Consider the following 18,878-nt stretch of genomic DNA (forward strand, 5'->3'; position numbering starts at 1 on the left):
TTTTGCTACATCAGGGGTACAGAACCTCAGGCCTGGAGATCAAATCCAGCCAGCTGAGGGACCAAATCCAACCCTCCAGGGCTCTCCAGATGTCCAGGCCACCCCCTACCCACCTTCTCCAACCCACAATCATTTGGTGATTTCCCAGCCTTTGTGCATTCTCTATTCTTTACGGTTCAAATGCCTCTCCTAAAGCTTAGTGACTGGCAGTAATAGCTTCAAGCTAAAATATGCTTGTGTTTATGGCACTGCATAACAGTTTGCCTTCAGTCTCTCTCTCTTTTCCTTCTCCCACCACTAGAATGCGGGCCTCAAGATCTTCTCTGAAATGGAATTTGGCCCTGAGGCTGGAACAAACTCAACACTCCTAGGGCTTGTCTATACAGCTTCTTTACCCCGACCTAAATGTGCATATTCGTGTTTCAGGTCACATGATGCAGCCGTCCATTTACCGTAGTGCTCGGTTTTTAATGCGATTTGCATATTCGCATTTGCGATTTACTGCAACTTTTGGATCATGTCCGAGTTTGCACTGCATTATGGTTATGTGAACCGCCCAGAGAGCTTCGGCTATTGGGCAGTATAAAAATGTAATAAATAAGTAAATAAATAAATGTGTCATTGTCAAAATCGCATTTTGACATGTGGGCGTAACTTTGAGGGAAGGACAAAGTGATTGTCTGATTTCCTGCCTTCCCACCTATTGCGTCCCCGGGCTGCCTCGTTCCTTCCCGCTGTTTTCATGTTGAATTAAGATGGAGCTTTTACATTGAAAACAAAGAGGGGTGAATGGGCAGCGAGAGAGAGGAGACTTGTTCAGTCCCCTGCTTGCATCCTCGTCTTCTGCTTCATTCCTTTCCCCACTCGCTTTTCCTCTTCTATGAATCTGCGGAGCTCCACAGATAAAATTTAAAGCTTTCCTTATCTATAAGCCATAGCCTCGTATGTGTAAATGTGCGTATGTGCACATATGCGCATTAATAACTGCACTATAAAAAAAATTCAGGAGATAAATTGCTGTTCCCGCTGCAGTGTGACGCTCGTTGGCTTGATTCAAATCAACTAAAATTCTGGTTAAAATTCAAAGAGAAGCAATCCCGCTGTTGTATAGAAGAGGGTCTGGTTTAGAGAGTACAGTTACAGTATTATGGTTTTGATGTATTTGCGTGACCAGTTATTTGCATCCAAGGGAGATTTTGACCTCTGTTTCACAGTTGTTTGTGAACTGCCCAGAGAGCCTTGGCTGTTGGGCAGTATAAATATGCAATAAAATAAATAAATAAATGATGTGTCTGCCATTCAAAGGGGAAACAATTCCTCTGGCCATATTTGGTACCTCTGGATTTTGGCTTATGTGCACATAGCTGATCATTCGTAGAATCTTCTGGCAGGTGTAAGGATGCTTAAAGGAAAGAATCTCCAACTTCTAAGAGCCACTGAAAAGCAGATAAAACGTCTAGAGCTTTGAGAGGCTGCCCCTAAGTTTTATTTATTTATTTATTACATTTTTATACCGCCCAATAGCCGAAGCTCTCTGAGCAGTTCACATATTCAAGTTGAATATGTTTTAGCCTCAAGTGACAGTCCCTTTTGTTGATTTTAAAGAAAACCCTTATTTCTCCATAAGATTTGTGTTTTTTTAATCACAGACTGAAACATCATGATTACAAAATGGATGGTTAAATTCAAAACCACCATACACACAATTCTAGTTGGGAATATCTTGCCCACCACCACCACCACCACCACCACCACCACCACCACTAGCAGATTAGTAGCTCAAACAGAGTTCATATTTGCTCGTGTGACTGAACAGTGAATTCCGGAAGTATGAGTGATGCTGCCCAGTAGAGGCCTGTGGGACGTGTTGAATTCACGCAGGAAGCTGTGGCTATTTTTTGAGACCTCTATGGTGCCGAATCAGGAATCCCAACCAGTCTGCAGCTTTCTGTCCAGAGTCTTTTCTGCAACTCCTCATCATAGGAGACACCAGCAGAATTTGTCCTTTGCTCATTGCAAAGATAGCAGCCGCCAACTCCTTCTAGCTCTGGTGAAACTGCTGCATAGATTGATGTGGATGCACCCTCTTCTGGGGACTGTGGATTAAACAAGTAGAATGGAAATTAAACAAGTAGAATGGAATTACAGTGAACAAGTTTCATCGAGCTAAATGCGAGCACTGGTTATTGGTAGGCAGGGGAAAAAATAAGAGTTAAATTCTCAGGTGAGCCCACCTAACACCAAGATTCCAACACATCTTTGAGGGAAAGGGGTGGAAGAGACTGAAGGTCACTCAGGCCAAGTTTTTTCATCTTCAGACTTTGCTACGTGTAGCCTATGAGCTAGTTGTTCTGTGAACAAAGGACTATTGTCTGTATTGTGTCTCCTAAAAGTACTGTGTCTCCGAAAAGGTGAAGCAAAGAAGATGCATTCATTACAACTCATCTCTATTTCCAATTTGCCATCATCCCTTCCCCTTGTAATTCTTTAAGAGAGTTGGGAATTCTTTGCTGCTTAGAAACTACTTAGCTCAGTCACTTCTTGTACCCCATGTGCGGTTGCTACTCCTTTTGCTATAGCCCTGTTTGCACTACAAAACAAAGACTAGTTTAACTACCATGTCCCATCTTTCACCACTCTGATCAAAGAGTTCTGGGAACTATAAGGAACCTCAAAACCTACTTTTGCTGGAAGAAACCCATGAGAATTAAACTGGTTCCGTTTCCAGTAAAAAGATGTGCTTAACATTATTTTTAAAAATACTTTCCTCAGCATTTTAGAATCCCAAATAAGTTTTGCCTAGATGTGAAATAATTTTCCCTCATTCTCTGCAAACAATTCAACTAAGAATTATTTCTCTTTTTAATTGAAATGTTCCATTTCCTTCCTATGGTAGAATAATAAAAAGTGAACAATCTACTTTCCTTGTAATCCACTGCCTTGCACACACAATGGAGTGTGTGCAAGGCAGTGGATTACCATTGTCCACTCCGTAAGCTTTTAAGCCATTGTGAAGCAGTTAAGGGGTGGGGGATATTTATTTATTTATTTATTTATTTGTTACATTTCTATACCACCCAATAGCTGGAGCTCTTATGACAAAACATGATGTTGCTTATTCAATTTCATTCCAAAGGGGGAAAAAGAGGAAAGAAAAGGTGAATGAGGAGAGAAAAGAAGGAAAGACAGGGCACCTATAAAGGGTTAAAATTTAACCATGGAAGTGGTCTGATTAAAAAAGTTACAAGGTCAATTTTTCAAGAGTGGGACAGGACCATTTGAAGAAAGAAAAAGAACAGGTAATTTTGATATAGTTATTGATGTGGCTCCTCAGCTTTAAAGAAGCACTGAGTGTGATGCTTTTATATTCATTAGGCAGGATGACAAATCTCACCATGGCCTTAAAGGCCTGACTGTGATTTGGTAGGATTTTCAACCGTTTCTGAACATCAGGTGATTCAAGCTGGCTAAGTTAACACTGAGGGTTTTCAAAATCACTAATCTCTTTGCAAATGTCAGCCTCTGGCCTTTTGCTTAAATTTGTACACGGATAGAACCAGAGGCCACTGCATGCCTGGAGAGCTACTGGAAAGTGGGGCTTATTCACTGCCATGGGTTTGATCCAAGATTTTTCAATCGGTATACAGCAGTGTTCCACATAACTGGCAAGTTATTCCTTTCTCAGCAGCAGAATTAATGCATTTCTGAAAGCAAGCAACGATATGGAAATCTCTAGAGTAATTACTCATTTCACCAGGATGAAATGTTCTTTAATCTGCCACAAGCAGATGAAGGTGTAGGCTGTATGTATAATGCATTTCATCCAGTAATGCGATATGAACCAGAGACCCCGACAACTGGGGTGACAGCAAATAAAGATTGCATGGTTTAATCCAGCATAGCAAGGTAAACTACAGGATTTCATTTGACACAAAGATTTATCATCAGAGTGCTCTGCTGTCAAAGGGAAAACTAGTACATGTCAACCACAAAGACAAATCAAAAGTAACAATGTGTATTCATGTGATACCATTTGCCTTATGTTTAAGAGATTATTTTAAAGTATGTAAACTGAAACATTCCTGGGGTGTTTTTATTTTTAATTATGGATTTAGATTTGTATGATAATGTCTCTCATTGATCCACATTTTCCAAGAATTTCCTTGTTTCAACTGAAAAAATCAATAACTTGAACCCACTGAGACTGAGGATTTACCAAAGGAGATTTATTTATTTATTTTAACTTTCTGTCCCACTTCTCCAACCATTAGAGGCAGCTTGCAAACATGATTAAATTTTATTAGTATTATCTTGTAATCATAACACAAAACCAAAGTGGTGGGAAACCATCAGCTGCATATTCTGCTATGGAGGGTTTTTTGTGAATCAATTTGCAGGACAGCAATGGCAAAACAAATCTACAGACCCATAAAAGTTTAGAAGCACAGTTCAGTTCTCCAAACTGCCTAAATAGGTAGGCCTTAGGATGCTCTTTGAACATTACAGAGGTGCACTGATATAGCTCCTCTGGGAGGTCATTCCAGAGCCTCTAGACAAAGCTCTGCTCCTCTCCTGCCAACACCTTGATAACGTCAAGCAGGGTTTTATCCACTTACTATTAGGAAAGGAGGGGAGGTTCATAGAAGTTGAGGCATTGTTTGAAATCTGCCAAAGTAGAAGATGAAGGATTTTAAAGGTCAAAACCAACGTAGGGTCTGAAAGCACCCCCTAAGATTGCAGACCTTCTATGTGTGTTTTGACAAACAACAAATGGCTCATCAACAACTGGAGAATTTACTTCTCCCAGAACACTTGACCTCCCACCAACAACACTTCTATCTTATTTGGTCTAACCACACATGCCAAACACTGGTTCAACAGCTAACATGAGTATAGCTTACTAGCATAATCCAAGACAGAGCAGTTGCTAACATGGTTCTGATTCTGACTTATGTGAAAACTAATTATCCAAGCCTGTTTTACTGATAGCCTTTTCCAGCCACAGCAACGCAAAGGGGGCAATGAATGATGAATCACTATAGCAACTGGGGCAGATTGGAAGAAATTCACTAACATGGAGAGCTACACAAAAACCTTTACACAGACTTTGAAGACTGAAGACTACATATATGATACTGGGCATGCGTAATACAGAGTTAGAAAATGAAATAATTAGTCTATTCTCCCAATGATATCCATGTTAGGTATTTATCTTGCCAAGATATGCTATGCACACACACAATAGATACAATTAAAGCTAAACATCTTTGAACACTTGAGACACAAGAGGTTAAATTAACAAGCCAGTTTATATTTTGTGCAAATGTCATCCTGGTTAAGTAAAGGCAAAGACTGCAAAGTCAACAGAAACTGACAGACAATTTGGTACAGTAATCTACAGGCTGTCCTCTCCAAACACTGCAGAGAAATATTTACCAAGGCAAAAAAACCACAAAAGACATACCAATACTTGCATTTTGCACATCATTTTATATGTACCCTATCCTATCCTTATTTATTGTTCTTGTTCTCTCTTCCTCTATCTCTCTTTCTCTGACCTTCCCATTTCCTGCCACCTAGTTTGTTTTCCTTTTAAATCCTCCTCATTTACCCTTCTATCTGGGGAACAAAGCAGAAGACCCAAGAGATATTTGACAAAGCTATTGTATCCTCCATAGAAAGGTTTAACCTGTGCTATTAGTTCCAAGGTTACTTATATTACTCACAAAGACAAGGCTAATTAAACACCAAACATTTCTAGTCACAGAAAGGCAACTGAACTAGCCTTCCTTTGCAAATTGCAGACAATTTCAATTGCACTCAGCTGTGAAAAGATAGCTTTGCTACTGATTTTAATAACTTTATCTATTCAAAATACTTCAGATGAAGCATTGTGAGTTATATTGTGAGACACAATATAAATGCAGACAATTCATACTTATATTTAAAAACAAATGAAGATTTTTTTCTATAAACACCCATCCACCCACGTATTATTTCTGAATTTTTTGGGGAGAGAACTGCTTGTTGTGTTACATAGGCAAAAATAAAGTGTCAAATTAGCTTAACCCTTAGCTTAAGGCACATGGGGTGAACTCAAGGCCTGCAGGCCACATTCAGCTCTTGGAAGTCTTCACTGCCCTCCCCCACCTGTGCAATATAATTTTGCTCCCTCCCTGCTGTGTTTCATTCCCTGCTTCACCAGAAGAAAGAGAAATATATTTTCCCCAACGCAGCATGAAGGGAAAGCTGAATGGAAGATAAGCATGTGAATGGGAGAAAGTGTGTCAATATGCAAAAGGAAATTATGTTTATAGGTGAAAGATATGAATGGGAGACTGTAAATAGAAGGCAAGTGTAGGAATGGGGGTAGATGGATGTGTGTGTATAAAAGAAAAAGAATGGGAGGGAGAATTGAGAGGGTATGTATGAGTCTGTGTTGCTCTACCTCCTTGAGATGGTGATGGTGATGGTGTGTGTGTGTCTGAAAGGTCCATCACACGTGGGAAAACACGCTTCCTACTGTCGCTTCTCTGATCTTGGTTTCATTGCTCAGTTTCTTCCTGCTTCAAAACAGGAAGTAAACAACAAACACAAGGCCCATTCAGTCGGGCGTTCTAATCATGCTGCTTCTCCTGCACACAGCAGGAGAGAGCAGCAACTTCCAGTTTTAAAAATATTTCGGACTTCCTGTGTTTTTTCTTGTGGCGCAAGGAAGGCCAGAAGGGGCGGAAGGCGCACGGGAGGCAGATGATGTCATATGAGGGACCTGCGAAAAATCCGTGAGTGCCCAGTAATGAGCATGCAATAAAACACTCGTCGGATGGAGCCCTGAGTGAGAGACACAATATAAGTGGAAGAATAAATGACTGGATGATGGATGAATGAAAGGGAGAAAAAAGGGATGTCTCCCTCTTGGATTTGGCCACAACCAATCACCAGTAAACACTCCCCCCCCCGCCACCTTAAGGCGTACTTACATATACCAAGCATATAATTTGCCAGAAACATCTGCTTAAGCTTCAATGAAATGAACAAGGCATACTTGTAGTCCAGTGCAACTATTATTTATTTCCCTGGAACTTAGCAGGATACATTCCCCACTCCTCAACCTCCTGTTATTGAATCCAATCCACAGATCACCTAGTAATTAGTTCCTTTAATATTTTCAATAGCTTTGTTACTTGGATCTGTTGTTTTCATTTCCTGGTCCACTAAACTACGGCCCACTTCAAATGCAAGTATTAAGTATAGTAAAGTTTAGAAAATATATTGCCTGGTAATGATTTTAACAATATACAGGTTAAAGGCTATCAATATATATCTAAATGCCAGTATGGTCATTCTTTGTAATTATTTATCATTTTGATTTATAGCTCATCTTGTCCAGGACCCAAACCAAACAATGCCACACCTGTGCAAACAGTTCCAGGAGCCATGGCGAGTTTTACAGTTGTCTTTCCCAAACTCCATCCCCTGCTCCCCATGTTAGTGATTAGGTTTTGAAACTAAGGGCACAAGCCTATCCATGGCATTTTTGATTCTTCTAAACATGGATAAGAGCAGTTTCAAGAAATCAGTAATCAGCATGGGGTGAAATCGGCATGGGGTGTGTGGGTCTGCTGATCTAGGGGGAAATCAGATAAAATCCCACAGCACTCATAAGTCCTCATAAGTGTTATTTCAGCTTAAGAATTTTCTGCCATGGATTTAAGAACATAAGAAGAACCATGCTGGATCAGACCAAGGGTCCATCGAGTCCAGCACTCTGTTCACACAGTAGCCAACCAGCTGTTGACCAGGGACCCACAAGCGGGACAGGAGTGCAATAGCACCCTCCCACCCATGTTCCCTAGTCACTGGTGTATACAGGCTTACTGCCTCTGATCCTGGAGGTTGCATATAGCCATCAGGACTAGTAGCCATTGGTGGGCTTCTCCTCTAGAACTGGATTGTTCTTGGTCCAGATACTTGCTGTTGTGCCTTCGTAAATTTTAAAATATGCTTCACATTAGCAAGTTATTTCCATACTGGTGGAATTAGATGGGTTTTCTGTTGAAAAACCACTTCTGGAATGAATCAGGTGCCTCTTACATATACTCCACACAAAATAATCAGAATCGCTTAAGGGGATGCATTATGTCATTATTCTAGGAAAAGCCTCAATTGCCCTCATGTCCTGCTTGTGGTCTTCCCATTGGAGCATCTATTGGCCACTGTGGGAACAAAACATTGCACTGCCTCAGCATAACTCTTCTTAAGTATAAAGTCAGCCTAACAGAGTCAGGAAGAAAGGTGTTGTGCTCAGAAAATCCAATTCTTCTAATATCTGAAACTCAAAAGATTTATTTATTTATTTCATTTTTATACTGCCCAATAGCTGAAGCTCTCTGGGTGGTTCACAAAAATTAGTTCCATGGGAGAAAAAAAGAGGAGGGGAAAAAAGCAAGTGCTATGTTGCTTTGAAATATCATTTTCCTCTTGAGTTAAAGGATTTCAGTCTCATTTATCTCCATCCCCAACCCCCCACATAACTTTTTACTCATTTCACGCAAATCAGCTGCCTGCTCAGCCTATAGCTTCTTGACAAATTTTATTCCTGGAGACTGCAGCTTCCAATCTCATGCTGTGGGATTCCGTTCATATTCGTACCTTCACACCGTACCACTATGACCAATGGTAAGCAGAATTATCTGTGGTCATAGTTAATGGTTGTAAGAACTAACTGTTCCTATTTGTTAAGTGCCCAGTATTTAAGTTAAGCTAAGTTCTTCGGTTTGACAGAGTTAGAATATATCCTTCTTGATTCTAAAACAAAGATTTTATGAGAGCTTCGCAGTTCACAAAATAGATTTTAGTTGGATCATCTTGGCATATTTATTCAAAAGTAAGTCCCATCATCCAAGAAGTAAAAATATGAACCCCAGAGTTATAAGGATCTGCAGGCCACTCTTGCCTTGGCTAATGTTAGTGTTCATGATCAACAATCAGAAAAAATGTTGGGAAAGCATCAAGTTTGTTCCCCCTTTGTTTAATCAGGTTATCTATTGATCTTTATCTAAGATTATGAGGTTTAATTAAGATCTAATAACATTTTAGAGTGGAAATATGTGACAATCCTAAAGGGTTCACAATTTTTTGCTTGCCACTATAGGAAATTGCCTTAGACTGAATCAGGCTACTGGTTCATTTGTTCAGCATTGTCCCCTGCATTGACTGGCAGACGGGGATCATTCCCAGCTCTACCTGGAGATTGAATCTGGGACCTTCTACATGCAAAGAAAATGCTAGACCACTGAGTTACAATCCATCCCCCAAATATAAAAGTTTAAATTCTCTAGGCTGACTCCCTCACTTGTTTGATCTTGTTTAGTGTTTGAACAAGATTTGCTGCACACTATGACCTGTCACACACTAGGAATCACAACCCATAACCGTAGCCAAACAATGGTTAGGGGTTCTAGGAAGCCCCTGAGGGCAGACTGACTTCCAAGGAGCGACTGTTCTCCCTCTGAATCTGAAAAGCAAAAATAAATGACTCTGGGTAAGAAGTAGTGTGATGAAGGAAAGGACAATAGGACTTGGGAAAAGGTTTTCTCTAGGTTGTCTGGCCCACTGAGAGAACTTCAACCTCCCCCTTGTCATCTGATCACACAACGAGGATAACAAGGGAATTTCTTTCACATAGTGCTTCTACTGGGAAGAGCAGTGTTGGGCTGAGTGCTTTGCCTGCTCCACATCATCCCCAATGGGGAAAGGTGCAGGGTGAGTGGAGTCAGTCCTGACCGAAGTCTGGGAATGATGACATCAGCAGAGTCCGGTCGATCACAGCCCCAAACCAGGCCAACCTGTGCTGCAGCTATTTATGATCTATATGAGCTACTTGGTTGGTGTGAAGGGGGGAAAGGCTGTTGGATTTTCATTATATTTGTAAGGATATCAACACTGCACTTTCTTCTCTTGTGAGATAGATGTCACATGAAACAGCATCTATGCTATGCATCTTGGATCCTTTGTCTGGTTTCATGGCAGCCCTTTAAGGCCACAAGATTTGTATTAAGCAAGCTAAGGCACTGGAGGAATTAGTGGGTTCATAGTCTGATCAGCACCTTTGAAAATAACACTTAAAATAACTATTTGCTTTGCATTAATCGTATAATATGCTTAATGAATGAACAAATGAATGAAATTTGGCTGACCTTTCAGTTCTTAAATATGTGTTCACTAAGAGGATTACAATTGTTTGTGAACTTTGCTAAGCTTTAGGCCTGGAACATACATGGCAAAAAAGGAAATTAAGTTATTTTTTATTCAAACGAAACACCCTGGGTCACTCTGTGAGATAAATTGCTTTAATTATTTCTCCCTTGCTAAACCTGTGTTCCAATAACTTCAAGTATGTAATTCAATGACTGCTGTTTTAAACAATCAACACAACTGAGGGTGGAAGGAAGGTCTTAACAACACTGAATAGCAAGGGGAAAATATTAAAAACCTAGATGAGAATGATCTATTTCCATTGCACTTTTATAACGTAGAAAATTGAAGAAAGATAAGAAGGCTGTATGTTATTTAACACAGAACTGTTGATAAAGAGTAATATAGAAAGACATGTGCTAAGTTCCAGAATATTTTTTCTGGTTTATTGCTTTTGTCTTAATCAAAAGAGGATTATAAACTTTTAATTTACAATTTCTATTCCAAGGATCAAACCTTATTCTAGAGAACATTTCCTAATCGAGGCATAGTTCTGAATTTTTAGTAAATGCATAAGGTGTACTGATGCCCACTGTTTCAGACACCACAGCTCTAGCATGTTCTTTACTTTGAGATACGTAAATCCTAAACCATATATGTTCTAGGGTACAGGTTTTAAAACATGCTCAAGTAGTACAGACAAGTGCCTTGGGCCTTGCTTGACCTCAAGATGGAACAATGTGGGAGTACCTAATCCCTTGGTGGGTACCTTGTGGCGAAAGAGAGAGCCTAGCTTGGAGTGTAGGCAGCTTGTGGCCCTCCTGATGTTTTGGCCTAAAGCCCCCATCAGCCATAGCCAGCATAGCCAATGGTGAGGAATCATGGGAGTTGTAGGCCAAAGCATCTGAAGGGTCACAAGTTGCTCACCCCTGGCCTAACCTCAAAGGAAGATGATGCATTAACTATTGCATCCACAGAACTACAGCACACCTTACGCAGAAGGTCTGTGGCTGGACTGTCTGATGTTTTTATCGTAAAACAGGTGTGGTCGGCTCCAGGATCAAATCAAAGCAGGAGTGTATGCTCAACTCTCCCCCCGCCCCAATTTAAATCCAAACCTGTTGTTAGCAAGACTGGGGGAGATACTTTTCCCCTTGGGACTAAAAGAAGTTTAATGGTAATCATTTAGACTTGAAAAACAGAATGGGGAAGAAGTGTTAAACACCCCTGCTCTCCCACCATTGCTTTTCTGATCAAATCAGGTGCCAACAAGCAGTTTAATGTAAACATAAAAACATTCGATTATCTCACAATGACTCCTGCATAATGTGTAGTTTAGCCCTTACAGTAAGAACCAACAAACCACATTCATATATTGTTTTGCTGTGCAACCTAGCTCTGATTCTTCTACCCAACAGTTATTCATCTCTCACTCATCAACTGCTTTGGTTTATGATATCTGGAAACGAAGTGTTGTGCAGTTGTTGAGTGTCTGAGGTCAGCCTGTATGCCTTGAAGTATTAAGTACTTGGAAGCACTAATTACATTTCTAGGTCTTCTTGCATACCTTAGAGGGTTCAGGACCTGGGGTACACTCTGCTGCAGTTATCTGGGATATAGTGGCAAGACTAGTGAAAGCTTAATGGGAGATGGTTTGCATTATGGACTGGCTGGGGTCACAGTCCTCATGATGACCAGCTGATAGCTATTGTAAAATGATTCAGGATGACTTGGGGAAGCAACGTGGTTCATCAAGTTCTGAGGTGTTTGGAGCCTTGGTGTTTCATTTTGCAACACTACCCGGAAGTGGGCAACTTGGTTTTTTCAGCTTACAATTCCCATCAGCCCTAGCCAGCATAGCCAATGGTGAGGGATCATGGGAAGTGTAGGCTAAAACATCTAAAGCCACTTCAGTATAGGTTGCAAATGCAATGTGATGCCAAATAGCAACTTTCCTGGCAAATACAATTGACAGAGCACTTGGATCACAATATTCCCCCTTGGGGTAAATAATTCAATAGTGTGATGCATTCGTGGAGCTGAAGCACAGTATCCAATAGTATCTCTGAGACAGATTTCTGGAGATGCTCAGTACAGATCCCTTTGTTGTACAGGAAAGCCAAATCGTGTGAGAAGGGCAGACTGGAGCAGTCCAATGAGTATCAGCTTGATATGCACAGTTTTGCCTGACAGGTGACTGTGGACTGTGGACTGAGCTATGCTCAGAATTAATTGCAATGCTGCTTGCAGGTGACATGCTAAGCAACACCAACTATTTAAAGTGCTGAGCACCATAGGGGGGCCTCAGTGTCCTCACTTTGAAATGTCGCATGGGTTCTTAATTTAAAAGAAAAAACATTAAAGCCTCTTTGTGTCTGAGGTCCCTACCAGCAATACTGCTTTAATTATTACTGTTGCTGTTGCTTCATGCACCCATTCAATATGTATGATTATTTTTCTTATTTAGGTTGCTGGTGCATGGAAGTGTCTTTCAGAAGAATCAACTATGGTAACTGCATGTAATGAGCAGCACCTCTGATTTGAGTTTTCAACATTGGTCCTAATACATAAACAATTATTGGAGACTTCAAGCGAGCAAGTCGCTACGAATAAAAATACATGCTATTAAAAAGGCACAAGATGATGTTATGTTTACCCTTGTGAGTCTCTCTCTTCCTTAAGCACAAACGATCAATATTTAGATTTTTAGGTTACTATTCCCATAGTATGCAACTCAAGAGAATCTATGAGAAGCACATTTGCCCCTGTCAGCCACTGTTCCTGCAAGCCACGGACCCATTACAGTGACTGTATTTTGTTAGTCTTTAATAACCACCACAAAAGGGCCATAGCAATCCTGATTTCACAAGCCCAAATTGCTATTGCATCAATCCCCCGTTAAAATGGTACAATTTCTCTACAATGCCATTCTTCTTGTTTTGGCTGATTTATTTGTAGGTTGTAAAGATGTAACCAACAGATCAGCATATTTATTCAAAAGTAAGTTTCACTGTGCTCAGGAGGCCTTTCTCACAGGTAAGCACACAATCCAGCAGACCTTATTTCCACACAACCTTACAGTGCAATAAGAAGTAGGTCCCATTTTATTCAACAGGGCTTACTCCCAGATGAGTGGGAATAGCAGCAGTCCCCAACTTGGTGCTCTCCAGATGTTTTATATTCCCTGCATTCCTGACCATTGGCCATGCTGACTGGGACTGATAAGAGCTGAAACTATCTGGAGGTCACCAGGTTGGGCAAGGCTAGGGAACAGAATTGCAGCCACAGGGCATGTCTACACCAGCCCTATATCCTGGGATTGTCCCAGGATCGTTCCTGTGCATTCAAATGCCACACAGGGGATCCCAGGAGCAGGCAGGGACGATCCCTCCATTTTCCTGGGATAACCCTTAGGTGTAGAAAAAGCCTTAGTTGGTATTCTTTAGGAAGGAAAGGAAAGGAACCTCTTGTGCAAGCACTTGAGTCATTGCGGACTCCTAGAGGGATTCCTGCTTTTGCTGACATTTTCTTGGCAGACTTTGGGCTGAGTCGACATGAGCCGGCTGCCTAAGAACAGCTTCCGCTGGGATCGAACTCAGGCCGTGGGGAGAGTTTCGGTTGCAGTAACTGCCGCTTACCACTCTGCGCCACATGCAAATTTCTACATAATTTGAAAGCTTTCTGAAAGCTATAAATTATAACATCACATGACATATGCAAACAATGCTTAGCCCTAAGAAATGTACTATTTTACTGTCCCTGTGGAATTTTATGACACGAAATAAGAAGATCACAGATGCTCACATTTTACAGTCTGTCTCTTGACTTATTTTCTTCAAGAAAAAACTAATTGCCATTTTTCATTTCCTACAACTACAGTTTCTATCATTAAGGAAGATTCCGTCCAACTGTGTGTGTGTGTGTGTGTGTGTGTGTGTGTGTGTGTGTGTGTGCGCCTTTGTGTTGGGATGAAGGCTTGTTAATTACTTGTCAGCAGTGTCATGGCTTCTGCCCTCTCTTTTGATTTTGAAGTATATTAACTGGAAGATAATTGCAAAGTTTCTTGTCTACTGCTTGCACTGTATTGACAGTGACAAATAACAGGTAGAAGTGGGAGAATTTTGTAACCTGCCAAATTCCTCAAAGCATTGCCATTCTTCAGAGTAATAACTACATGTACAATGAGATCATCTCTTTATGTGATGACTAAAACTTTAAAATGTTATTTGCCTGGAGGAACATCTGAATGATGGCATGCATTCCTATGCAGTGTTATGGATTACAAAAAGTCCAACTGGTCAAGCTGACAGCTGCTGGCTGAGAGTGCTCTGTGACAACTCACTGGAAATACAATACACAATTGTGGCTGACTTTCAAAGGGAAACACTTGGGACCAAAAGGAAGATGTTAAAGATGCATCTGGGGTGGGGGGCAACAGAGAGGTGGGAACAGTGGAGGAAAAACAGTTCAGGGAACAAAAGGGCTGTATGCTGGTTTGTTGGAAGAAAAAGTAGACAGACAGAGGGAAGGGCGGGAACATGTTAGAAGGCTAGCTGAGGACGCAGGCAGGAGTTTAGAATTCACTTATAATACAATCCTATGTAAGTTAACTCAAAAGCAATTTCCACTGAGTTCAATCCTATACCCACAGTTCTCCCACATAAGTAAGTAGGCATAGGATCACAGCACTACTGATTTAAAATAGTTGACTAAACACTTCATCAGAGGGGCCCTAGTAAATGATGGAATATGTGGAATCTTTATACATAACAGAGTGAATGTAATTATGAAACAAACTCTCCAATAAGGCCTGCCCAGCATCAATATTGTTATCTTTTGGGGCTTCTCTACATTAAGGAAAAATCCTGCAGTCTTACCAGAGCTTCACCTTCCAGAATCTTTGCAGGTTTACGATGGGCACAATACACACAATCTCTCTTAACCCCCACTCCCTGCCCTGTTTCCTCCAGTTCTTTGTGGGGATGTTTCATATTTTTCATTTATTCAACCAGTAAATGGAGCGGCACGATTCCTACAATATCATACAGTTCTTGAATTACGCTACCTCTTTGATGCTGTTTTTTGGCAGGGGGGATTGTTACTGCGTTTTCCCCAATTTATAAAATGGCAGAATAAACCTAAAAAACTACAAGAGAGGTACCGGACATTGATGATGTAGTGAAAAGGACCTGTGAACATCTGTGAGTGAACAATCACCAGTGCATGATAAATGCCTCATGTAAAAATGCCCTTTGTTGACAGATTAAGACTGCCTCTACTCTCAGACATTTGGCAGCATTTAATAGGGTTTGAATCAGGTCCTAGGTTTTATTATTGTTTTAAATTACTTACATATGTGTGCGTGCGTGCACATGCGCGCACACACACGCACATACACACACACACACTGTTTACATGTTTGTAAGTAAATGGTTTTTATACTGTGGCCCTGTTCTGAAGACACCTTAAACCATGGGGTTTTTTAACCACGGTGCTTTAGGCCTTTTGGTTTAAGCATTGTGGTTAAAGCTGTGATTTAAGGTGACTTCTGACAGGGCCTGTGGGTATTATTGTATATTAAAGATTTTTAACCTTTGAAAAACTGCCCAGAGAGCTTCAGCTATTCAGCAATATAGACATATAATAAATGTAATGAATAGATGAAAATTAATGTCCTTCAACTTAAATATCTGATTTCACAGTCACTTGAATTCTACATGTCTTTAGACAAGTCCATTACAACAAGATAGCATGAAGAAAGATAAGCACGCATTTTCAGTTCATGCACATTTACTCTTGATGTCTCCCTTTTTTGCATAAGAAGTTGATATGGGCTCAAACTACTGGTAAACACAGGTCTGCAATGCAGAGGTTCTTTACTAGAGTGATGCTATCCACTTGCCAAGTGCTTTGGGGACTGAATAAGCCACGATTCCCAGCGTATTATTCACAGAGAGACATTTCCATCACAACAGGTATGAGGAAAGAAGAATCCTACAGGCTGCAGACAACAACGCAGTGGATATGAGAGATTACTGAACTGCAACCAAATGCAGGGCAGTTTAAGAGATCTATGTTTCAGTTCAGTAGACCGTTTATTTCCTGACAGCTCAAATATGCACTGTGATTCAACAGACTCCTTGTTTTGAAATTTCAGCATGGATTTACAGCAGGGGTCAAATGTATAGATCAGTAATATTGTGAAGTGTTAATAGATCGCAGCCATTAGTGCCCACTGATTCATACCAGAGGGCAGCAGGACGACTCTCCAAAATCATGGAGCTATTTTTCAACACAGAACATGTCCTAAGCAGGCAAAAGTCAACCGAACAGACCAGATTAAAAGGAACAAATGTAAAAGCACCACAGGGATCATTCAATTCAACTTGCTGGAGGACTTCCTGACTGGCAGTTTTTTGCATGGTCTGGCACTTTAAATATATGTAGGGGAGATGGTGAGGTGCACATCATATGAGCGCTCTTATTCTTGCCTCCTGCTTTGTTTGTTTTTCTTCCCGGCCTAGCCACTTTTCAAAACAGTAGGAGGTTACAAGAAAGAACTCCAAAATTCTCTTGTGTTTTGGCTTGGTTCTTTGTATTGCCTCACCTCAGAGCAGGGGTCCCCTACTTTGGGGATCAGTAGGCACATTTGGAATTTTGAGTGTTAATGGGCACTCACAAAATGGCTGCCACAGGAAGGGGCTTGCCCATTCATAAAATGGCTGACACGGTGGGCATGTCTGATAAAAAAAACCACTCATTTCCCAGAAGGCAAACTAGTGAGACTGGGGCCTAATCTACACCAAGCAGGATATTCCACTATGAAAGTGGTATGAAAGCGGTATATAAAAGGCGGGAGCCACACTACTGCTTTATAGCGGTATTGAAGTACACTGACAACTCTTGGGCCCCCGCTTTCATACCGCTATATCCTGCTTGGTGTGACTCCTGCCTTTTACATACCACGTTCACAGTGCAATATCCTGCTTGGTGTAGATAAGGCCTAAAAGTATAGTAACTTACTGTAGAACCTAAATACAAGTCAGAGATGGGGTATGACCTTAGAAACACAAAACTACTCTTTTAAATCTCCCAAACAGATGGCACTGGGAGGCTGTTCATCACTTTGCAATATGCCAGGCTCCCAATAAATATATATATTAAGAAATAAAACAAAGATAGGGAGCCTGGTGAGTGCCAAGAGAGGTGTCCACGGGCATGATAGAGCCTTATTATTATTATTATAATTTATTTATATAGCACCATCAATGTACATGGTGCTGTACAGAGTAAAACAGTAAATAGCAAGACTCTGCCGCATAGGCTTACAATCTAATAAAATCATAGTAAAACAATAAGGAGGGGAAGAGAATGCAAACAGGCACAGGGTAGGCTAAGCAGGCACAAGCCCTAGAGTAGGAGTAGGCAACTCGTGGTCCTCCAGATGTTTTGAACTACAACTATCATCAGTTGTAGCCCGCACACCCAATGGTGAGGGATGATGGGAGATGTAGGCCAAAATATCAAGAGGGCCAACCCTTCTCTATAAATTATATGAATCTTCCTTCTAATGAGTCAAATGAGTGGTCTATCTAGAATAATATGAACATGTAATTTATAAATTGGACCCATGCCCATCCTAGTTTGCGAAAGCAAGCTAAAAAAAGTTAAATACTTTTTTAAAATTGGCTGCAGTCAATTTCCCCTGTTTACATTAGTTTATCTAGCTCAGTAATGTCTCCTACATCAGGGGTAGGCAACCCAACCTAGACTTTATACTGACTGGCAGCTGCTCTCCAAAGTTTCAGGCAGGGATCTTTCCCAGGTCTACCTGAAGATGCCAGGAATTGAACCTGAGATCTTTCACACACGAAGCATGTGCTCTACCAATGAATAGGGCCCTTCCTTTAAACAGGGTGCAAAATGTCTAAATCTGTTATCATTTAGCCTGTGTTCAGCTAGTTATCATCCCAATTCTGTAAAAGGTTGGGAAATGGGTAAACAAAAGCCCAAACTCAAAAGGACTATGAAATGGTTGATTAGTCTTATAATTTCAAACATACAGGTAGACTATTGGCTTCCTAATTCTCTTTCAGTTGGCTTGTGATCTAGGTGCTGCCTTTGTAATTTGTATTATCATATATTTTTTTACTAATAATAATGATTTATATTGCATCTCTGATTTACTGGATGGTAAGCAGCAGTTACTGCAGCCGAAACGCTCCCCACAGCCTGAGTTCAATGCTTTCCTTTCCTTTTTTTACAAAAGACAGTTCCCTGAACTGAAGAACATACAGTATACATTTCAGTAGAAAGCAGAGGGTAACATGGGAAGATCCTATGCAAATGCAGTTCCGTGTACCTAGGCTTAGTTTCTGTAGAGGTGATCTGCAAGAATAAGTTTTCTGCTGTCAAGACAAATAGGTTTTGTGCAGACTTTTAAACCAGACTGGCACTTCATGGAAGAGAGGGGGAAAGAGAGAGAGAGAGAAAGAGAGAGAAAATCAGAGGTTACTACTGTGACTGTTTTTAGTAGTTGGTGCACTCATTTGATAAAACTAATTGTCTACTCTGATAAAGGACTAAAGCAGAATAACACTAGAAGCACTTGAAACAATCGCTCACTCAAACTCCTGTTGCAACACTTTGGTGCTAGCTTCTACTTGCATATCCTAAAAGAA

The 18,878-nt window shown here is 40.7% G+C and overlaps 1 protein-coding gene and 1 long non-coding RNA gene across 2 annotated transcripts in view; one reads left to right on the forward strand and one right to left on the reverse strand.

Annotated features, from left to right (window-relative positions):
- The first annotated feature begins 562 nt into the window (after window positions 1-562).
- LOC134398813 (uncharacterized) overlaps window positions 563-18,878 on the forward strand; it is a 265,472-nt gene continuing 247,156 nt past the window's right edge. Inside the window, exon 1 of the long non-coding RNA XR_010025460.1 lies at window positions 563-617. This is a non-coding gene — a long non-coding RNA (uncharacterized LOC134398813). The remainder of the gene's footprint in view (window positions 618-18,878) is intronic.
- The window catches only part of LOC134398812 (E3 SUMO-protein ligase ZBED1-like), a 126,273-nt gene continuing 109,066 nt past the window's right edge, over window positions 1,672-18,878 (reverse strand). The window contains exon 8 of the mRNA XM_063126346.1: window positions 1,672-2,096. Coding sequence (XP_062982416.1) covers window positions 1,908-2,096 — 189 coding nt within the window. The 3' untranslated portion in view covers window positions 1,672-1,907. The remainder of the gene's footprint in view (window positions 2,097-18,878) is intronic.

The sequence above is a fragment of the Elgaria multicarinata genome, chromosome 5, assembly GCF_023053635.1.
Source record: "Elgaria multicarinata webbii isolate HBS135686 ecotype San Diego chromosome 5, rElgMul1.1.pri, whole genome shotgun sequence".
Taxonomy (NCBI): domain Eukaryota; kingdom Metazoa; phylum Chordata; class Lepidosauria; order Squamata; family Anguidae; genus Elgaria; species Elgaria multicarinata.